The following is a 23678-nucleotide window of genomic DNA, read 5'->3' as shown; positions in this document are numbered from 1 at the left end:
TCACAACAGTCACTCGGGCCCTTGTGACCTCTAGGCTGGAATACTGCAATGTGCTCTACATGGGGCTGCCCTTGAGGAGCATCCGGCGACTTCAGCTAGTGCAGAATGCAGCCGCGCGAGTGATTGCGGGTGCACCCCGATTCACCCGCATAACACCTATCCTCCGCGAGCTGCGCTGGCTACCTGTTGATCTCCGGATGCGCTTCAAGGTGCTATTAATCACCCATAAAGCCCTACATGGCAGTGGATCTGGATACTTGAGAGACCGCCTTCTGCCAATTACATCCCTGCGACCGATAAGATCCCATAGATTAGGCCTCCTCCGTATTCCATCGGCCAGCCAGTGTCGGCTGGCAACTACAAGGAGGAGGGCCTTCTCAGCAGTAGCCCCGACCCTTTGGAACGAGCTCCCCGTGGAGATTCGTACCCTCTCCACCGTCCAAGCCTTCTGCATAGCCTTGAAGAACTGGCTCGCCCGTCAGGCCTGGGGATAGGATAGTTACCCCTCCCGAATGATGAATGTATGTTGCTTGCTATTTTATTACATGTTTTGTCCTAATGTCTGTATTCCCCCTTCCCAGTTTTTGTGTGAGCCGCCCTGAGTCCCCTCAGGGAAAAGGGCGGCCTACAAATTCTAATAAAATTCTAAATTCTAAAATTCTATATATATAAAAATCACAACCCCTGGTATGCCCAAATATGGGAGGAAGTTCACTGCTTCCATTCTCTGTCCATCGGCTCGTCATAAGAGACCATCCAGACAGAAACCCAATATTTTTACTGTTGCCTTTTGTTACATTTGTGTTGTATTTGTGCTGATAAATAAATAAAGGGAGACTAGTATAGATCTATTTCAAGCTATTTAGCTCTCATCAGCTAGTTCCAATCCCAGTAAGGGTATGGCTAGCTGATGAGAGCTAAATAGCTTGAAATAGATCTATACTAGTCTCCCTTTATTTATTTATCAGCACAAATACAACACACACACACACACACACACAAAATATTTCTTCTGTTGTTTTCCCCACGACAACGACAACCCTGTGAGGTGGGATGGCCTGTGACAGAAAGAGGGACTGACGCAAAATCACCCAGCTGGATTTCATGGCTAAAGCAGGACTAGAACTCCCAGTCTTCTGGTGATTGGTGAAAGTCACCCAGCTGGCTTGGATGCCTAAAGCAGGACTAGAACTCCCAGTCTCCTGGTGATTGGCCAAAAGTCACTCTGCTGGCTTGGATGCCTAAAGCGGAACTAGAACTCACTGTCACCTGGTGATTGGCAAAAGTCACTCTGCTGGCTTGGATGCCTAAAGTGGAACTAGAACTCCCAGTCTCCTGGTGATTGGCCCAAAGTCACTCAACTGGCTTTCATGGCTAAGGCAGGACTAGAATTCACACACCCCACTTTCTAGCCTCGTGCTTTCACTCCTGGGCCAAACTCTTACTCTCCCCCCACCCAAAAATAAAAATAAATCATCTACTCTCCCCTCATTCTGCCTCTTACTGGAATTTCTTCTTCGTGGTGGCTGTTTTTCATTTCAGAGTCGAGAGTTTGCTCCCGGTAAGGAATGACGGGAGAGGCTGCAAAGAAGAAAGCAAAAATTAGTCTTGGCAATTTTTAATAGTGTGTCCCATGTGTCCCCCCCTTGTCTCATGACGCAAACCCTTTTTCCTAGGCCCGTTGTGGTGAACCTATGGCATCTGTGGCACCCGAGCCATTTGTTAGGGCACGCAAGGCCTTGCCCTGTTAGCTCCAGCGCGCATGCGCTGGCCAGCTGACTTTGGCCTTCTTCTAAGGCCGTTTTTCGCCCTCCAGAGCGCAAAAAAACGGCCCTACGGGCAAACTAGAACTTCAGGAAGAGACTCCTGATTTGCTCGTAGGGCCGTTTTTGGCCCTCCGGAGGCTTCCCTGAAGCCTCCGGAGGGCCAAAAACGGCCCTATGAGCAAACTGGAAGTCACCGTTCCTAAACTTCCAGGTTGCCCGTAGAGCCATTTTTCGCCCTCGGGAAGCTACTGAAGTTTCCGGAAGGCTTCCCAGGAAGCAGGGGAGGCTGTTTTCACCCTCCCCAGGCTCCTAGAAAGCCTCTGGAGCCTGGGGAGGGCGAAAAAAGCATGGCAAAAGCAGTTGGAGAGTGCTGGTCGCGTGTGGATGTGCGGGGGGGTGGATGGGTGTAGGCACACCTGCGCACGCCCCCCCCCCTGCCCTCCCCCCGCTTTTGGCACGCGATGCCAAAAAGGTTAGCTTTCACTGTCCTAGGCTGTTGCCCTCAATAATATTTATTTCCAACCCTTTTGTAGACACTCCGCCCCAACTCACCTTGTTGTTTCGTTTGCCGGGATTTTGTCGTCTCGTTGCAAACATCGTCCTGGAAGAAAAGAGAATAGAAGGCCCTGATTCTCAACCCAGAGAGCATTCGATCCCAGCAAACCAAAGGCAATCCTCCACTTACAACTGTTCGTTCAGTGACCATTCAAAGTTACAAGCCGAGTTAAGAGCCGAGGTGGCGCAGTGGTTAAATGCAGCACTGCAGGCTACTTCAGCTGTTCAAATCTCACCGGCTCAGGGTTGACTCAGCCTTCCATTCTTCCGAGGTGGGTAAAATGAGGACCCGGATTGTTGTTGGGGGCAATATGCTGACTCTGTAAACCGCTTAGAGAGGGCTGAAAGCCCTATGAAGCAGTATATAAGTCTAACTGCTATTGCTATTGCTACAATGGCCCTGGGGGGGAGGGAAGGACTTTGGACCGTTATTCACACTTACGACCGCTGCAGCATCCCCTACGGTCCCGCGATCGAAATCCGGATGCTTGGTGACTGACTCATATTTATGACGGTAACGGGGTCCCCGTTTGCGATTGTCTGACAAGCAACGTCCAGGGGCAAATCAGATTCTCTTAACCACCGGGGTACTCACTTAAGGACTGCAGTGATTCGCTTAACAACCGTGGGAAGAAAAGTCGTATCGTGCGGGCGCAACAAGTTTTGTCACACAGGCAACGTGAATTTTTGGCCCAGCGGTGGTCGTACGTTGGGGACGAGCTATATTAACTTCACAACAGCAGTGATTCACTGAACAACGAGGAAGGTCGTAAAATGGAGCAAAACACATTTAACAACTGTCTTGCTCAGCAATGAAAAGTTTGGGCTCGATTGTGGCTGTATGTCAAGGAGTACTTGAACCCCAAAAATCAACAATGTGTTAACCCAGTCAACACAACTATTTTCCAAACCGCCCTCCGGGCATCACTCACCGCCATCCGTCGCGGGCTAGATTCCTCCGTCGGCCCGCCTCCTTCTGCCTCCTCCCCCGAGAAGGACCCGCTCTTCATTCGTGACCGTCGCTTCTTCACCAGGTCTGCGTCGCGCATGTGAGTAAAGGCGGACTTGATGGAGTGGGCCCGGGGTGGCGGTACAGGACCTGTGTTGCCCGCCGAGGGGGCGCGCTGCAGGGGACGCTCCACGCTGCCCCGGGAGGCGAGCCGTTTGAGCCGGGGAGGTGCAACAACCTTCTCCTCCTTATCAATCTTCTCTACCTCTGCCTCGCATTTCCCAGAATCCCCTGGGTCCTGGCTGGGGACACCTGAGGAGCCGTTGGCCAGTCCTTTCCCATCATGCCTTGGGGTTTCACCCCCAGAATCCTCCCGTTCCAAAGCTGGAGGGGCCCCGTTGATCAACCTGTCGGGTTTGGAGATGTCCGCTAGAAGACGCGGCGAATTTGGGCTGATCTCGTCGGCCACGTTCTCGCGGGGTTTATAATCCACCGGATCAAGAAATACTGTTTTCTTTTCTTCAGGGGCAACTCCATTTTTGACTTCTGGCCCTACGGAGATGACGCTGCCGGCGGCTCCCGAGCCATTCAGCTCCACGCCCGGCTGCGCCTCGCTCTCCTTGTGGGGGACAGTCTCTGCGACGGCTTCATTCCCAGAATCCTTTGCCTCGTTTGCCTCTTCAGGCTTCCCAGAATCCTCCAGGAGATCAGAGTCCCCTTCTGCTTTCTGCCTCTCCTCCAATCTTGCTGTTTCCCCAGAATCCCCCTTGGCGTCTATTTTCCCGGCCTTCTCCGCGTTTTTTTGCAGATGTTGGGAGTAAAACACAGCAGGGTCGACGGATCCCGAGGGATCTGTGTCAAATTTGCCCACTTTGTAAGTGGTCTCGCTACTGTGGCTGGCAAACTGTACCACTTTGAGTTCCTGTCCAGTGAAAAAGGCCCGTATCTGGCAAAGGTACGTCATGACAATCAACCGATCCGGCACCGTCAAGAAGACCATATCTGCCGGGTCCATCAGCCGCGAGATGCCCAAGGTGGCAAAGCCGTCAAAGGCCTGAAAAGGGAAGGAGAAAACTTACGATCACAACTGCGCTCAACGTTTCTGTTGCTGAGACATTTCTGAAATTCAGCCCCCTTTCACGACCTTTTGAGGACTACCTACATTAATTTTATTTATAGTTTCTTTCTTTAACATACATGATTACATAATGTCTAGTTTAATGCAAAGAAGGACTAGGGGAGACATGATAGCAGTGTTCCAATATCTCAGGGGCAGCCCCAAAGAAGAGGGAGTCAAGCTATTCTCCAAAGCACCCGAGGGCAGAACAAGAAGCAATGGGGGGAAACTAATCAAGGAGAGAAGCAACTTAGAACTGAGGAGAAATTTCCTGACAATTAATCAGTGGAAGAGAAATTGCCTCCAGAAGTTGTGAATGCCCCAAAACTGGAAATCTTTAAGAAGAGGTTGGATAGCCATTTGTCTGGAACGGTATAGAGTTTCCTGCCTAGGCAGGGGGTTGGACTAGAAGACCTCCAAGGTCCCTTCCAACTCTGCTATTGTATTGTATTGTTTTGTATTATATTGTATTACTTAGTGAACAGTATATTGTCTGGGTCAATTTACTTTATGTACAATACTAATAACAATACTAATACTGTTTGTATACGTAGTACTTCGCTTCTAACTTCTAACATTTACGTATACTTAGTAATTGTAGTAAGTTATATTTATGTGATATCCACATAATATCTTCCCACTTTCTAATTGCTACCTCTGTTTTCTAATTTTTAATAAAATGAACCCCATGTTAAAAAGTATTCTATATCTATCCATCATCTCCTGCCCTTTTTAGTATTTCAACTCTTATTGACTTTTGGCGTAATCTTCCAACTTTTAACATTTACATTTACATAGTAATGATAGAATAACAGAGTTGGAAAGGGATCTTGGAGGTCTTCTAGTCCAACCCCCTGCTTAGCATTAAATCCTACGCCACTTCAGACAAATGGCTGTCCAACATCTTCTTATAAACTTCCAGTGTTGGAGCACTCACAACTTCTGGAGGCAATTTCTGTTCCACTGATTAATTGTTCTGACTGTCAGGAAATTTCTCCTTAGTTCTAAGTTGCTTCTTTCCTTGATTAGTTTCCACCCATTGCTTCTTGTTCTGCCTTCGGGTGCTTTGGAGAACAGCTTGACTCCCTCTTCTTTGGGGCAGCCCCTGAGATATTGGAAGACTGCTATCATGTCTTCCCTGGTCCTTCTTTTCATCAAACTAGACATACCCAGTTCCTGCAACCGTTCTTTATATGTTTTAGCTTCCAGTCCCCTAATCCTCTTGGTTGCTCTTCTCTGCACTCTTTCTAGAGTCTCCACATCTTTTCTAAATCGTGGCGACCAAAACTGGATGCAGGATTCCAGGTGTGGCCTTATAAAGCGGTATTAACACTTCACGTGATCTTGATTCTATCCCTCTGTTGATGCAGCCTAGAACTGTGTTGGCTTTTTTGGCAGCTGCTGCACACGGCTGGCTCATATTTAAATGGTTGTCCACTAGGACTCCAAAATCCCTCTCCCAGTTATTACTATTGAGCCTATTATAGTGAATTATATTATGTGACAGTACACTTAATGATGTTTCCCCAATTTCTGAAATAGCAAAGATGGGATTAATATATAGCCAATGGTATATATGCAATACAATGCGAGGGATATAAATTAAAATTACTAATGGTGAAGGACTAATTAAATGAAATGTTTATTATACAAAATTAAACTTGAGGATATATGTTATTAGTAGTAAAATAGAATAATAAATGGAAATGATATGTTAAATTTGATTATTTTTGAGAGGCAAACAATGATACTGTCTAATATTAACAAGAAATTAAAATTAAGCGGGAGAATATGAAATAAAAATTAGATGAGCGAAATGTAAAATGGAAATATGATGTAAAATGTACTATGGATACAGAAGATGTAAAGGGGGGGACAATACTTTGTTTATAAAAGGAATTAAAATATCTAACAAAAAATTTAAAAAAACTTTGTTTGAAAAATAATGATGTTTTCCCAATTTCTAATTTCTACCTCTATTTTCCTGTTTTTAATAAGACAAATCCCAGATTGAAATGTATTCTATATCTATCCATCATCCTGCCACGCGACTCTTAATGACAACATTATTTAATATAATCTGGGCTCCCTTCACCCCAAAATGTTCCCCAAGACTCTTCTGTGTGCGAGGATCTCTCAAAAGTCTGCCCATTTTACAGGTGGAAAGACTGAGGCTGACAAAAGAGGGCAAAATTGTCCATTAACCCCCCCAAATCTGGATTGCTCACTTCTTCATTTTCTCATCTCATTTCGGAGAACGAATCTGAGAAAAGGAGAATGATTTTTGGCCACTGGAAGGAGGGAAGGGGGGGAAACCAGGGTCTTTCGCAACCGCTTGACAAGGTGGTGTAGCGAGTTCGAAGCCCGACTCACCAATTTATTGTTCTCTTTGATGTCGAGGGGATCCAGAGCTTCGTAGTTGCTGAAGAGAAAAGAAAGTAGGGGGAAAAAATGAGAATATTGTTGTAAATATTCTCAGATAATTCATTTCTATTGGGTAGAGGGGGGCTGGAAGAGGGAGATACAGGCTGTCCCGACTTATAGCAGTTTGTTTAGTGACCATTCAAAGTTACGACGGCACTGAAAAATAGGGACTCAGGACCGTTTTTCACACTTACAACCGTTGCCACATCCCCATGGTCATGTGGTCAAAATTCGGACCCTTGGCAACTGACTCATATTTACGACGGCTGCAGTGTCCCACAGTCACGTGATTTTGCAACCTTCTGATAAGCAAAGTCCATGGGGGAAGCCGGGTTCACTTAACAACTGGGTCTAACTTATCAATGGAAGTGATTCACTTAACGACTTGATTTCTAACATCAACTGGAATGATTCACTTAACAACTGGGTCTAACTAATCAATGGAAGTGATTCACTTAACAACCAGATTTCTAACATCAACTGAAGTTATTCACTTAACAACTGGGTTTAACTTATCAATGGAAGTGATTCACTTAACAACCAGATTTCTAACATCAACTGGAGTGATTCACTTAACAACTGGGTCTAACTTATCAATGGAAGTGATTCACTTAACGACCAGATTTCTAACATCAACTGGAGTGATTCACTTAACAACTGCATTTCTAACTTATCAATGGAACCGATTCACTTAACAACCTGGTTTCTCCTCAGATCGCCGTAACACCCGAGGCAAGAGAGGTTGTGAAACGGGGTGAACCTCACTGAACGGACGTCTCGCTTAACGACAGAAATCAGGGCCTTCGTTGTGGTCACAAGCCGAGGACTACCCGAAATGTTAATACCGACTGCAGATCGGTAAACTCTGTTGGATACAGAGTGGGGTTTCTCGACACAACTCACATCTTCTCAGGATGGAAGTGGTGCAGAATGGCACAGAACGCCAGACCGTTGCGCCAGGACGTGGTGAAGTTGGTCACACGGACTCCCCGGTGGCCGGCCGTCACTTCCTGGCACCACTGTAGCAAGCAATGGCTGGAGTTTACCAGAGTGGGGCTGCTGAGGGAGTCTGCCTGAAGAGAGGAGAAGCCAAAATTAAAATTTTATTGTCCTGTACCGGCTGCCAAATGGTAATAGTTCAAAAAAAAAAGAAAAGAAAAAAGGATGTCTGGATCTTTAAGGATGTTTTAAACCAGTGTTTCTCAACCTTGGCAACTTGAAGATGCCCGGACTTCAACTCCCAGAATTCCCCAGCCAGCAAATGCTGGCTGGGGAATTCTGGGAGTTGAAGTCCAGACATCTTCAAGTTGCCAAGGTTGAGAAACACTGGTTTAAACTTTCTTAAAGCAGCGGGAGCTGTAAAGCTCTTCCAAAGACGGGAGAGGAAGCCATCAAAGAAAGACCCTTTGGGGTCTCTGCCCTTTCTCGGACCACCCACCCGCTGCCCTCCCTCCCCTCCTTGTGGCATCGCCAACATCGCCGTTGTGCCCAGGCCGAAGCCACCATCCACCCAACCCAAATTAATGAAAGTCTCACAGGGCTCAAGGGAAGCAACCACGGAGGAAAAGAAGGGGACGGACCACGGCTGTCTATACCTGGTCTTTCCCTTCGGGTCCCAAAGGGGGGGCTGCGCCACAGGATATGGGGCTCAGCACCGGGGCTTCCTGGCAGGGCCCAGCACTCCCACAGGGACCTGGGGCAGGCAGGGTAGTATCCTGAAATGCAGGCGGGCTGGAGGCGTGGGGCGTGACCGCTTCTGTCTCCGTGGGTCGCTGGGTCAAACCATCCCCTTCGGAAGGACTCTCTAGGCTTCCTTCTCTGTGGTCTGGCAGACTTTGGCTGCAGGGGACGTTCCGGGAAGACTGTAGGGGATCACCAGCCCAAGGTGACCCTAAGCTCCCAGCCTCTGGACTGTCCGGGCGTGTTTGGCTCAAAGCCTCCGGGCTCCCATTCAGAAGGACGTTGGGGTCCTCCAGCATGGGACCTTCTAGGACTTCTTCTGAACATTTCTTCCAACCGTCATCTTGGCCTCCATCCTCGATCACAGAACGCTCCATTTCAGGCGTCTGCTCCACATCCCGCTCGGAGACTCCACTTCCTTCTGCGTTCCTCTTGTCCTTGGCTCCCTCGTCCTCACTTTCCGTCTGGAGCGTTGGCTCTTCTAGAGGGCTTTGGGGTGCCACGTCCCTCTCAGTTTTCCTAACTTCTTCCAGGTCAGGCACAACAGCGGGAGGGCAATGGGGCGTGTCCCTCAGGGACTCCCCGGCCATGTCTTCACTACCGATCTTCGACGGCGAAGAGAGAACCCGCCTGCTTTCCTCGTCCTCCATCACCAGTGAGGAGGACGCAGGAGAAATTTTGCCCTGAGGAACGTCAACTTGCGAGGAGCTGCCGTCTGCCTCATCCACGATCCGGAGCACCTCTTCTTCAAGAAGGGTTTGTGTGGGAGGTGCGAAGGGCTCGTCTCCTCTCCAGATTTCCTGCCTTTCCACCTCACCCTCCTCCTCCTCCTCTTCCTTCTCAGCTGGAAACTCCAAAACCCCTGCCTCAGTGCCCCCCAACCTGTCTTTGGCCAGCTCTTCTTCCTCCGTGACCATCTCTGTGTCTTCCACCGGTTCTGAGGGAACGCCATCGCTCGAGGCTTTCAGAACAGCGGTCAACACTTCTTCCGCCCCATCCTGGATTTCGCCAGTTGTCCCTTGCCGAAAATCCCACGCTGCCGTCGACGGACCCCCAAGAGAAGGAGAAAGCGCCAGGTACGCGGCATCTGAAGACAATCCTTGGGAATCCGGCCCGCTGTGGAGAACGACAGGATCGGGTTGGGCGAGGGCCGCGTCCTCCATAAAATACATCACCACGGGTTGTCCGGACGATGGCGGAAAGGGAGCCACTGCGCTGAGACTCTCGTATCCTGGTTTTTCCAAGGGTGGGTTATCCAGGATAACAGGCGCGGGAAGAGGAGGAACCAGGTTATCTTCCAAAATTGTGGGGGTCTCCACGGCAGGCGTTGTGGGGTCCGAGGACCCCGTCGCCTTCCCCAGTTTGCGTTTCCGCACGGGCGCATCCTTGGGTGTAAAGGGCGGTGAAAGGAGTCTTTTCACAGATTCCTTCGGCGTACTTTTTCTCCTGGGGGGTGGAGAAACCGCGCGGTCCTCTCTGGGTTTCCAGATATCAGTTGGCCTGGAGGATGGGGGGAAAAAAAGAGAGATATTCTGAATTTGGGGTCCCCCAAATGGTTCCTGTAGTGAACAAAATATGAAAGAACTTAATTTTCTTTTTTTCTTTTTTTCCATTCGTTTTTTTTGACAAAAAATTAGTACAAATTATACATATTATAGGAGCAAAGCGTTTTCCTCTTCTCATTTATAAGGTCCATTTTACATCATAGTCTTTTCACTTTCAGCCAAATAATTCTCTTCCATTATTTTTCATCTGTATAATTATTTTTTCTTACTACATAAACAATATCTTCAATTGCCCCTTCAGTTTCACCAAATTCTCCTTTCTTATTTTCTCCATGGATTTATTTTACTACAAACAGTGTATATATCCTCTAATTCAATTTAAACCTAGAGAGTGTTTCTTTCAATTTTTTTCTACGCTTAACAATATACTGTAATTTCTTTATTTCTTAATTAGCTACATAACCATCTTACTACTATACTCTTTAGTCCATTAATGTAACTTTTTTTCTCCCTCTTTTAGCCATTTTCTTTTGGGCTCTCAAAAATTCCACTTTTAATTCTTTTTTCTTCTTCCTCCCCACCATTCCCCTAATTACTTTTTTCCTGTTTTTGTGGTTATTATATCTTTTCTTCAGGGTATTTACTTTTATTATTCTAGTAACTTTCCCCAGGGTTTTCCCTGTTCTTCTCCTTTCCTTACTAACCTGTGGTTTTTTGGGAGATCTCCCCTTATCTCTGCTTTTTCTTTGTGACTATAAACCCCAGTGAAATCTTCTATCTGCATTTTATTTTCAATTCTTTTTTTTTACCACCTTATCTTCCTGTATCTCCTATTTCTTGTTCCATAAGTTCCCTTTGATTTTCTAGCCTTTATATTAAAGAACTTAATTTTCATGGAGTTGGAAGGACAGGAGAGAGAATCTCAGCCCCCACTGAATGACGTTTAATTAAAACGGGGGCTTCTATTCCCGAGTTCTACTTCTCCTAGAGACAATTCAAAGATAAATTCTTCCATCTGACTATGGCCAGGTAGTCCTCAATTTACGACTGGTCACTTAGTGACCTTTTGAAGTTACGACTGATCTCCCTATGGCAATCAGACTGGACTTGCGACCGTTTGCCACATCCCGTAGTCACACAATTGTGTGCGATCACATTTTCGACTCCAAAACTGGTAGTTACTTCTGATTTTTTGGCAAAAACTGGCAATGGATTTGCATAATGGTCATGCAAAAAAAGAGTCCTAAAATTGGGCGACTCGCTTTACGACCAAGATGGGAAGGTTCCATTAAAGTCCGATCTCAAGGACTATAGGTAGTCCTCAACTCATGAGCAAAACTGAGCCCAAATTTCTGTTGTGAAGTGAAACGTTTGGTTAAATGAGTTTTGATCCTCTTTGTGACTTTTCGGGCGGCGACAGCTAAGCGGATCGCTGCGGTTGGTAAATCAGTAACACGGTTGTTAAGTGAATCTTGACTGGGCTTGTCAGAAAGTAGCAAAAGGGGATCACATGACCCCGGGATACTGTTGCGGTCGCAAATATGGATCAGTCGCCAAGTGTTTGAATTTTGATCACTTGATTACGGGAATGCTGCGATAGTCGTAAGTGTGAAAAAGAGTCCCAAGTCACTCTTTTGAGTGCCACTTCAAATGGTCACTAAACAAATCGTTGTAAGTCGAGGACTACCTGTACTGTAGGAAACATGGATGATTTCTCCCCCCCCTCCTTTTCACCCCCCCCCCCCGGAAAGTCTGCAGTGTTTTTTTCTTGTTTTGTTTTTTCATTAAAAGGGGAAAATGCCAGTTCTGTTTTTCGGGGGAATTTCAAGGCTACAAATCATGCAACAATACTTTTGTGACTTTTATATATTGCACAACGTGATATGTCCTTGATGGTTTATTGTCTGTTTCGTTGCTATCTAAAATAACATATTTTGAGTTGGGCAGTTTGGTGGGTGGGTGAATGGATGGATGGATGGATGGATGGATGGATGAGCAGATAGATGATATGATAATCAGTATGGGGCAGTGATGAAGCCATCAAGGTAAAAAGTAGGAGACCTTGAGTTCTAATCCCCCCCGTCAGGCCTGCAGCCATCTTTTCTTTTGGATATTTGGCTTGCCACACTTTCTATTATTCTACTATGCCTTTTCTATGGTGGGAAAATGGGAGGTGGAGATTGTACGGAGTTAGATGGTATGTAGCCATAACAACATTCTTTTTAGAAATCCAAGGTCATCCTTTGTCTTTGCACCTCTGAACCTGACCGGAACTGGATGGGTGGAAGCTGCCAGCGTGGCAGGGGGAGATTAGACTATGGGATGGACTTGTGGGTGTGGGGGGCAGGATCTTGAACTTTCAACTGGGTGGGGAAAACCGGGAAGCTTTCAGATTTGGGTTTTCCCAGATGTGCCAACATGTCTCTCTTCATAAATTGGAACTTTGAGGAATCCTTTGCCTCGGACTCTGATTTACTTCCGGAGGCTATTTGGAATCCTGGCATTAACCCAAATTATATTAACCCGAATCCCCCCCATACTCTGACGCCCACCTTGGGCACAATCCCAACTGGATTGCCAGCCACACTCTTTAAGCCCTAGGAAAGAGGCAATGGCAAAAATTGCAGGGATTGGTCTCCAAGATTTGGGCCTGACTGAATGGGAGGAAAATGGATGGCATTCCTGCCTTGAGCAGGGGGTTGGACTAGAAGACCTCCGGGGTCCCTTCCAGCCCTGGATTTAAGATTCCAATGGTTATGACTAATAAACAGCTATTCAACTAAGAGTTAAACACGAGCAGAGGGTGTTGTTTATACTTTGCTCGTGGATCAATTCTGAGCTAGTTTTTTTTTTTGTGAAATTAGGCAAAACATGATGCCAAGGAGTGAAACCTCAGGATGCTTAAAACATCTGGGACAGGGTGCTCTGCTCAACAACGAAACCTCCCTAAAATGATTTTACTGGGAAGGAAGGAAAAAGAGAAAAGTAGAAGAGTAAGAAAGGAAGGGAAAGGAGAATTAGTGATAACAGAATAACAGAATTGGAAGGGACCTCGGAGGTCTTCTAGTCCAACCCCCTGCTCAAACTTATACCATTCCAGACAAATGGCTGTCCAGTCTCTTCTTAAAAGCCTCTAGTGTTGGAGCATTCACAACTTCTGGAGGCAATTTATGTTCCACTGATTAATTGTTAATTTAATCCCCTTGGTTAGTTTCTATCCGTTGCTTCTTGCGGTGCCATCAGGTGCTTTGGAGAACAGGTTGACCCTCTCTTCTTTGGGGCTGCCCCAAAATATTGGAAGGCTGCAATCAGGTCACCCCTAGTCCTCCTTTTCATTATCAAGGAAGGAAAGAAAGAAAGAAAGAAAGAAAGAAAGAAGGGAGGGAGGGAGGGAGGGAGGGAGGGAGGGAAGGAAGGAAGGAAGGAAGGAAGGAACAAAGAAAAAAGACAGGATGGATGGACAGATGGACAGGTAGAGACTGACAGATGATAGACGATGGATGGATAGATAGATAATGATGATGACAGATAGATGATAGATAGATTTGATAGATGAGATAGGTAGGTGGGTGGGTAGGTAGGTAGATGATAGAAGTCAGATAGATGATAAATAGATGATAGAGATAGATAGATACCATATAAGATAGGAAGGAAGGAAGGAAGGAAGGAAGGAAGGAAAGAAGGAAAGAAAGAAAGAAAGGACGGATGGACAGATGGACAAGTAGAGACAGACAGATGATAGACAATAGATGGATAGATAGATAATGATGATGGATGATAGATAGATAGATGAGATAGGTAGATGATAGAAGTCAGCTAGATGATAGACAAATAGATGATAGATAGAGGATAGAGATAGATAGATACCATATAAGATTGGAAGGAAGGAAGGAAGGAAGGAAGGAAGGAAGGAAGGAAGGAAGGAAGGAAGGAAGGAAGGAAAGAAAGACAGACAGAACGGATGGACAGATGGACAGGTAGATACAGACAGATGATAGACGATGGATGGATGGCTAGATAATGATGATGACAGATGATAGATAGATTTGATAGATGAGATAGGTAGGTAGGTAGATGATCAATAGATGATACAAGTCAGATAGATGATAGACAAATAGATGATAGATAGAGGATAGAGATAGATAGATACCATATAAGACAGGAAGGAAGGAAGGAGAGAGGGAGGGAAGGAGGGAGGGAGGGAGGGAGAGAGAGAGAGGGAGAGAGAGAGAGAGAGAGAGAGAGAGAGAGAGAGAGAGAGACGATGGACAAAAAGGATGAGGCAGGGAGGGAGGGACTCTCCAGTTTAAGATCCTAAATCAGGAAAATATCAAAAGGAAAATTTACTGCCCTCTCTTGAGGTTATTTTTAAGGTTGAAAGTTGCTCAAGGACAGGGCCGGCCAGCCAGTGACTCCAAGGCGGCCTCCTCACTCCGCATCCCCCATCCTTCCAAAACTGCAAAACGCCCCCCCCTCCCTTCCCCCCCACCCCCGCAGTGCTCTCACTTCCCATTCCTTCTGCCTGCCAACTTCTCCTTTCCATTCTGGGTGGAACCGACTCAACTCTTCCAAGGCATGGGGTGGGGGGTGGGGGGTGGGGGTGAGGCGAGGAGGGGGTGGGGGTGGAAATTACATCCCGCAAACCTCCTCCATCTCACCTACTACCCTCCCCCAGCTAAAGAAAGCAGAAGCCAAAGTGGCCAGCTGCTACCCTGCTGCCACTTGCTTGTAAGAGGGCCAAAAAGACGTCCTTGGCCGATGACCTCTAAGTACTGCCTCCATCCGTGGGATAAACAAAGAAAGGAGGTCCAAGTTGTGGGCTGGAGTCTCCCAACGAGACCCACTGGATAACCCCTGGGGTGCCAATGAGTCTGCCCTCTGCCTCTCATCCCGAGATTCAGCATCGCAAACCCACTCTCGAAAGAAGCGGTCCTCACCTTGTGTCGAGGGCACTAGGTGATGCTGGCCCCGTGTTTTCGTGCTCCTCTTCGGCCCCCGCCTGCACCGATGACGCTCGGGAAGTGTCCGGCATGCCGTTCCTGGTCCCTGTCCCTCCTGGGATGCCATTTGGCGCTGTGCGGGAACTGCTTGCCCCGCTGAGCCCCGCACTCCCGATTTTACACTCCTCACCACTTACGTCAAACACAAGCGTGTCGGGAGCAACAGAAGCAGCCTTTGGCTCGGGATGCAGGGAACCTCCGGAGATGTTTCCGTGGCTCTCCGTGGCTGGCTCCGAGACCGCGGCTACGGCTGCAGAAAGAAGGGACAAAGGTCAGAAGGGGCGTGGCTGTGAACAGTGGCACTTTTGAATCCGTTTTAATCCGTTCACCTCCTCCCCACTTCCTTTCATTTACCTTCCTTGCGACCTGCCTTGGAAGGCGACGGAGAACGGCCAGAGGGGTCCTCCTCCTCCTCAGCCAAGGGGTTCAGATCCCGTGATGTGTCTACATTGGGAGGAGGAGAGGTGGTCGTTATGACAGAAGAAAAGGAAAGAATTGGGAGGAAAAAGGAGGAAGACCCTGAAGAGATGGACTGTCACACAGGAGAAGATTCGAATTCTACCATCTATCTGTCTATCTATCATCTATATCTATCTATCTTTTATCCTCTCTCTCTCTGCTCTCTCTCTAGCTAGCATCTATCTAATCATCTCTATTTTCTATCATCTCTCTATCACCATCCATCCATCATCTATCTATCTATCTGTGTGTCTATCATCCATTATCTCTCTCTCTATCTGATCTATCTGTCTGTCTGTCTGTCTGTCTATCTTCCATTATCTCTCTCTATCTGATCTATTTATCTATCTATCTATCTAGTATCTATCTATCACTTCTCTCTATTATCTATCATCTATCATCTGTCTATCTATCATCTTCCTCTATCACAACGATCCCCACCTCTCATCCATCTATCTCTTCCATCATCTATCTCTCTATTATCTCTCTGTCCATCATATATCTCTATCACCAACCATCCATCATCTATCTATCATCTATCTATCTATCTATCTATCTATCTATCTATCTATCTATCTATCTATCTATCTCTCTCTCTCTCTCTCTCTATTTTTCTATCTATCATCTATCATTATCTATCATTATCTATCATCTATCTATCTATCTATCTATCTATCTACCTACCTACCTACCTACCTACCTACCTACCTACCTACCTACCTATCTTCTGTCTGCCTGTCTGTCTGTCTGTCTGTCTCTATCATCTATCTATCTATCTATCTATCTATCTATCTATCTATCTATCTATCTATCATCTATCTATCTATCTATCTATCTATCTATCTATCTATCTATCTATCTCTATTTTTCTATCATCTATCATCTATCTATCATATCTATCTATCTATCTATCTATCTATCTATCATCTATCTATCATCTATCTATCTATCTATCTATCTATCTATCTATCTATCTATCTATCTATCTATCTATCTATCACCTCTGTCCATCTGTCTATCTGTCTATCTATCATCTATCTATATTCCACACAGCATACAAAATAGGAAAAGTCATTTCCACAAAATGCAGAACGGCACATCAATTCTGTAAGAAGTCCATTTAAAAAAAAACACCCAAGAATTCATTGCTGAAAACTCCGATCCAACATGCCAGCCCTTGGGGTTTCTGTAAATTGTCCAAAGCTTATACAAAAAGTCCTCGACTTACAACCATTCCTTTAGTGACCGTTCAAAGTTAAAAACAGACTGAAAAAAAAGTTTTTTTTCACACTTATGACTCTTGCGACATCTCTGTGGCCACGTGATTAAAATTCGGGTGGCTGACTCATATTTATAACGGCCACAGTATCCCAGGTCATGTGATTTCCCTTTTGCAACCTTCTCACAGGCAAAATCCAAGGGGAAGCCAGATTCACTTAACAACCGCGTGACTAACGTAACAACTGCAGCGATTCACTGAACGGCGGCGGCAAGGAATGTCGCGAAACAGGTCAAAATTCGCTCAATGCAAGCAGAAATCTTGGGGGGGGGCTCAATGACGGTCGCAAGTCGAGGACTACCTGTAGTGCCAACGGCCACTGCGCCAATGGTTACAAATCCCCACAAAACATGCACGATTTTGTCCGGATAACGCAACTCTTTAGCACAGGCCTTGCAAACCTACGATAGCCTACCTGAGAAAGGATTTATCACAATGTTTTTGAGGCATCCTGAACAGAGAAGGGAGAGAAGGGAAAAAAGAAGGGAAATTGAAGTGGAAAGAATGACCCGTAAACGGACGCCAGAGCTACGGAGCGTGAAACTTAATCGCGAAGGTGTTTAGCAAGAGGCCAGCAGAAAGTGGGACAATCACAGAAGGGATGCTGGCCGGGTTAATCTCGCTTTCTGACAACAAGTCTCCTCCAATCCCTCTTAAGGGGATCAAAGAGATTCCAGGAAATCACGGCTGTGTCCTGCAGGGCTAAGCACAAGATCATCCTCCTGGCTCCCAATTCGGGGTCATTTGCCAAAGCGAAGGTTGCCTTTCTTGTCTGTGGCCTCCCTGAGAAGGCTGACAAAGTCGTTAAGTGAGGACTACGGGTTAATGCCGGTGGAGGAATTCTGAGGAATGGCAGGCGGCTGTGGGGTAGAAGCTGGGTTGAACAAATCAGAAATATCAGGAGGTTCCTAAGCCGCCTGGGAAAGCCAAGGGAAATCATCGAAACCATCAAAAAGCGAAAAGTTAGAGTATTTCGGACTAGGGATGCGACATCTGGAAAAATACGGCATCTTTCGCATAATCCTCCCGGGAAAGATTGAAGGCAAAGGAGGTCCAGGCAGAAGAAGAACATCATGGCTTCTAAAATCTAAAGGACCGGTTTGGACAAAACTCAGCAGCAGTTTTTTGTTGATCAAAATGGGAGGAGGAGGAGGAGGAGAAAGAGAAGAAAAAGAAAAAAAGAAGAAAGGGAAAAGGAGGACGAGAAGAAGGGGGAATGGAGGAGGAGGAGGAGGAGGGAAAAGACTGAGAAGATGAAGAAAAGAAGGAGGAGGGGAAGGAGAAGAAGGAGGAGGAGATGAAGAGGAACAGAAAGAGGAAGAAGGGGAAAAGGAGGAGGAGGAGAAGGGAAAAAGGAGGAGGAGAACGGAGGAGGACGAGAAGAAGAAGAAGAAGAAGAAGAAGAAGAAGAAGAAGAAGAAGAAGAAGAAGAAGAAGAAGAAGAAGAAGAAGGGGAAAAGGAGGAGAACGGAGGAGGATGGGGACGAGGAGAAGGAGGAGACGACGAAGAAGAAAAGGAGGAGGATATGGAGGAGAAGAAGAAAAGAAGGAGACAAGAAGGAGGAGGAGGTGAAGAGGAAGAAGAAGGGGAAGGGGAAAAGGAGGAGGAGGAGAAGAAGGAGAAAAGGAGGAGGAGGAGAACGCAGGAGGATGGGGGAGGAGGAGAAAAAGAAAAGAAGGAGGAGGGGAAGGAGAAGAAGAAGACAAGAAGGAGTGGGTGAAGAGGAGGAGGAGGAGGAGGAGGAGGAGGAGGAGGAGGAGGAGAAGAAGAAGAAGAAGAAGAAGAAGAAGAAGAAGAAGAAGAAGAAGAAGAAGAAGAAGAAGAAGAAGAAGAAGAAGAAGAAGAAGAAGAAGAAGAAGAATAATAATTCTGGGAATTGGAGTCCAGTCCTCTTAAGGTGGCTAAGACTCAGAAACAAGGAGTCAGGGAGAAGGGAACTACCGGAGCTGGAAAGAGACCGTCCCCACCTTGAGGGGACACTGTGTGGCCCACCGCATCCTCCGCCCGGCCGTGTTTCGAGGTCTCTTCCATCTCCTCGTCGCTTTCGGCAAAATCCTCCAAATTGCCGATGTCGGAGGGCTTGAAGCTCATCAAACTGGCCAAGCTTTGCATGTCATCGTCCCTGGGGAGAGAAAGGGGGCAGTGCTAAGAACCAGGCCCAGCATCGTGTTTTTTTTTGGGGGGGGGGGGTTATCCCCTTCTCCCTTCCCTTGGGAAAACCCAGCATTGTTGGGAGTCCCAAAACATCCTAGACTGGGCTTCACACGGGACGGGATAAAAGCAGTGTTGCTTGGAAGCTGTTTTGGTCCCGTCCGTCTGTCTGTCTGTCCGTCCGTCCGTCCATCCATCCATCCATCCATCCATCCATCCATCCATCCATCCCTTCATGTCATGTGTCTATCCATTTATCCATCCATCCATCCATGTCATCTGTCTATCCTGCCTTCGGAGCAAGACAGCAATGAGGCAGAGGAACAGCTGGAGCCTATTCCCAGTTTGGAAGGTGATTGGCCCCTCCCAGAGGAAATATAAGAGGAGCCAAAGGGGAGGGGTTTTTTGCAGGAAACAATTCGTTTGTTTGTTCGTTCATTCGTTTCAGGAGTGTGAAGATCTGTCCCTGAATCTCAGAGACTCTGTGCCCAGAGTCTTTCCTTGCGCAGCCCCTCATTTGGGAAAATATTGACATGGCAGCTTTCCAAGCTAGATAAGGTCTGTGGTCATAAATACGCCTTTGAAAGACTGTTTGCCAGGCCTTGGCTGAATGGGAATGAGAGGAATTCACAATTGTTTAATAAAAGGGGTTTAATAAAGGAAATCTGCTGCTTTTGGGGGAAGCTTAGGTCAGAACAATAGGTCCCAGCTTCTAAGAAGGGTTTTTCCCTGCTCCGGGACTCACGTGGCTTTTCCCTCATGCAAGAAGACGCACGAAAGAGTGAGCTTGAGGGACGCCGCCACGACTTTCACCGACTTAGGCTTCAGCTTCAGGTTTAAGTCCACCTGGTTGGGCGTCTGGCTGGCGAAGCGTTTGAGGTTCACATCGACCGAGGCGAGGACTTTACGTTGCCCCTTTGATTCCTGGCACAAGAGTTCACACGAGTTACACATGTTTAACTGGTAAATTCCTGTCTCGGCCACCCATTTTTCATCGCACCCCGCTGTCACCATTCGAACACAAGACTGAAATCTTCCCCCCACCCCCCAAACGGTTATAAAAGCAGAAATCACTCCCACTGGACTCCAGTTCAAAATGAAAATTAAGCTGTAAATGGAGGTCTAAATAAGCCTTCCGAAGAAGGCCTTAAAATCCACCAAATTTGTGTGAAAACGTTGGGAAGAAGGAAAGAGGATTTCCAGTGGCAGGGAGTTCCACAGTTTAGAAATGACCTGCTGCGGGTTCCAGCCATCTTTGTCTCAAAGAACAACAGCACCAACAAAAAAACAATAACAACAAAAGATTTTAAAAGGAAGTTGAGAATGAATAAAAAGTACCTTTCTATATTTCTTCTCAAACGATTGCCAACATATAGAGATATTCCTCAACTTACAACAATGCATTTAGTGACTGTTCAAAGTTTCAATGGCCCTTAGGACCGGTCCTTGCACTTATGACCATTATAGCATCCTCACAGTCACATGATCAAAATTCAGGCCTTTGGAAGCCACCATGCATTTACAATAGATGTTGTGTTGTAACGCTTATTCAAATGAATGGGTTCACTTAATGACCACCACAAAAAAAGGCTCGAAATCTATTTTTGGTCATATGAGTACCTCCACTTAGGAGCCATAATGACTTATGCTAGAAAGTCTGTTTATATATAGAACCACAGACCTATATATATAGTATATGTACTCATATATAGTACAGTCACCATGTGCGTTACTGCTTAACTGCTTAACTGTAACAGGAAACAGGAACAAAAAGAGCATAGAATAAATACCATAGGTCCAAACTTATAAAAACTACCATCTACTGGCTGAATGCTACTGCAGTTGTTGCATAAAAATACATTTCAACTTATGACCAGAATTGTGATCATATGTTGAGGACTACCTACAATCAAAGTGCATGAGAAACTCTTTTTTAAAAAAAAATACCGAACAATCCAACGAAAGATCCAATTTCCAGGAAAGGTTTTTTTCCCCACCAACTTTGCTACAAAAATCTCCCCCGTCCTTTATCTGGGCACAATCAAAAGCAAATCCAAGATTTGAAACGCACATTTTCTACCACAAAAGTCCAATCTTTATCTTCGTATTCTTCCACGTGTGGGTCCTGAAAGACAGAAGGGATGGCAGTCAGCGGGAGGAATGGCCTTCAACGCGAAAAACTCCCCAGGTTTCCTCACCTTCCTCATTTACAAAAGAGGACATCCCATTAGCAACAAGGCACAACTTAATAGAATAACAGGGCTGGAAGGGACTTTGAAGGTCGTCTAGTCCAACCCCTGGCTCAAGCAGGAGACCCTATACCATTCCAGCCTGTCCAATCTCTTCTCCAGTGATGAAGAGCCACAATGTCTGGTGGCAAGTCGTTCCATTGGTTAATTGTTCTCACTTTTAAATCAATCGATCAGATCAATCAATCAATCAATTAAAATAGAGCTGGAAGGGACCTTGGAGGTCTTCTAGTCCAACCCCTGTTCAAGCAAGAGACCCTAAAGTATTCCAATCAATCAATCAGATCAATCAATCAATCAGAATAGAGCTGGAAGGGACCTTGGAGGTCTTCTAGTCCAACCCCTGTTCAAGCAAGAGACCCTACAGTATTCCAATCAATCAATCAATCAATCAATCAGATCAATCAATCAGAATAGAACCGGAAGGGACCTTGGAGGTCTTCTAGTCCAACCCCTGTTCAAGCAAGAGACCCTACAGTATTCCAATCAATCAATCAATCAGATCAATCAATCAATCAGAATAGAGCCGGAAGGGACCTTGGAGGTCTTCTAGTCCAACCCCTGCTTAAAAAAGGGATCCTACAGGAGGCTGTTTTCACCCTCCCGAGGCTTCAGGAAAGCTTTTGGAGCCTGGGGAAGGCGAAAATCCCCCCCCTCCTCGCACAAGGGTCACTCACGCACACATGGTGGGGGATCACACATGCATGCGCAGGTGGGGGCGGGGGTCGCGCGCATGCACAATAGCATGCACAGTTTTGTCACACCTTTAGAAAAAGGTTAGACATCACAATTTGTTGCAATTGCCGACTAAACATTGCTAAAATTCTGGTAGGCCTTCGACCCCGCAAATACAAAATGCAAAAAACCCCTTTTCTCACGAGTCTCTTTCTCCCATTCTAGGCCCAACCCAAGAAGCAAAGCCATATTTTATCCCCCCATCACATCACTTCATCGTGCAATTAGTTCAGTGATGGTTTTGGGGGGGTGATGGGCATTTCCCTGGTCTTTCTGCCGCGTTGGCAGAGCACCAATCAAGGCAATGTCTGAATGAGATTCCCGAGCAAGGAATCGTCTTCTTAAATCCACCAGCAGGTATCCTTGCTGTGAGATGACACCGGTCAGACGACGCAGTTCTCTTACCCGGTAAAGCGTGACCATAATATCTACGTTTTCTGGCACCATCCATACCACCTCGCCCCGGTAAGGATTCTTGATGCCCGGTTGCCAACTGTGAGCCTAAAACAAAAGAGCTTAAATTTTTAAAAAACCCTTACCAAACGCAAAATAACACAAAACATACAATTAATAGCAATAGCACTTAGATTTATATACCGCTTTGCAGCCCTCCCTAAGCGGTTTACAGAGTCAGCCTCTTCCCCCCCCCCCCCAACAATCTGGGTCCTCATTTTACTGACCTCGGAAGGACAGAAGGTTGAGTCAACCTTGAGCCTGGTGAGATTCGAACTGCCAAATTGCAGGCAGCCAGCCAGCAGTCAGCAGAAGTAGCCTGCAGTACTGCACTCTAACCACTGTGGCGCCACCGGGGCTCTTAATTACACACACACCCGCTCGCGCACACAGGCTCTAATGGCTAAGATCTCTGCCTAGTATGCCTAGTGTGCAATATAGCCCAGGTTCAAATCCCAGTAAGGATATGGCTAGCTGATGAGAGCTAAATAGCTTGAAATAGATCTATACTAGTCTCCCTTTATTTATTTATCAGCACAAATAAAAAAACACAAATATATATATGTGTGTGTGTGTGTGTGTGTGTGTGTGTGTGTATATTTAGAGTCACAACCCCTGGTAAGCCCCAATTATGGGAGGAAGCTATCTGCTTCCATCATCTGTCAATCGGCTCGTCACAAGAGTCCATCACGACAGAAACCCAATATTTTTACTGTTGCCTTTGTTATATTTGTGGGTTTATTTATTTATTTATTTATTTATTTATTTATTATGTGTGCTCCCTTTATTTATTTATCAGCACAAATAAAAAAACACACACACATATATATATATATTATATTTGTGCTGATAAATAAATAAAGGGAGACTAGTATAGATCTATTTCAAGCTATTTAGCTCTCATCAGCTAGCCATACCCTTACTGGGATATATATATATAACTATAATTATTTATCAGCACAAATACAACACAAATGTAACAAAGGCAACAGTAAAAAAATATTGGGTTTCTGTCTGGATAGTCTCTTGTGACGAGCCGATAGACAGAGAATGGAAGCAGTAAACGTCCTCCAATATTTGGGCATACCAGGGGTTGTGACTCTAAATACATACCTATTCCCTGGCTCAGCTGATAAGGAGAAGAACCTTAGTGGCTTAGTGGTTAACACATCTGCCTAAGATGCAATACAGCACAGGTTCGAATCCCAGTAAGGGTATGGCTAGCTGATGAGAGCTAAATAGCTTGAAATAGATCTATACTAGTCTCCCTTTATTTATTTATCAGCACAAATACAACACACACACACACACACACACACACACATATATATATATATATATACTGTATTTTTCAG

At 46.0% G+C, this 23678-nt stretch overlaps 1 protein-coding gene across 3 annotated transcripts in view; it reads right to left on the bottom strand.

Moving 5' to 3' along the window:
* The window catches only part of EHBP1L1 (EH domain binding protein 1 like 1), a 56850-nt gene that overhangs the window by 17085 nt on the left and 16087 nt on the right, over positions 1-23678 (bottom strand). The window contains exons 3-15 of one of the 3 annotated variants that reach the window (XM_087705315.1): positions 22276-22371; positions 20958-21011; positions 19632-19810; positions 18703-18857; positions 17150-17185; positions 15351-15440; positions 14934-15246; positions 8407-9991; positions 7715-7884; positions 6761-6809; positions 3254-4324; positions 2319-2367; positions 1505-1581 (exon numbers count right to left, since the gene is read on the bottom strand). In XM_087705315.1, coding sequence (XP_087561441.1) covers positions 1505-1581; positions 2319-2367; positions 3254-4324; positions 6761-6809; positions 7715-7884; positions 8407-9991; positions 14934-15246; positions 15351-15440; positions 17150-17185; positions 18703-18857; positions 19632-19810; positions 20958-21011; positions 22276-22371 — 3924 coding nt within the window. The remainder of the gene's footprint in view (positions 1-1504; positions 1582-2318; positions 2368-3253; positions 4325-6760; positions 6810-7714; positions 7885-8406; positions 9992-14933; positions 15247-15350; positions 15441-17149; positions 17186-18702; positions 18858-19631; positions 19811-20957; positions 21012-22275; positions 22372-23678) is intronic. The other 2 variants (XM_087705316.1, XM_087705317.1) reach the window with 2 other exon arrangements.

This window comes from Thamnophis sirtalis, unplaced genomic scaffold (genome assembly GCF_051295495.1).
Source record: "Thamnophis sirtalis isolate CommonGarterSnake01/CBP01778 unplaced genomic scaffold, rThaSir2_p1.2 scaffold_2, whole genome shotgun sequence".
NCBI lineage: Eukaryota > Metazoa > Chordata > Lepidosauria > Squamata > Natricidae > Thamnophis > Thamnophis sirtalis.
This window is presented reverse-complemented; position numbering and strand designations above follow the sequence as displayed.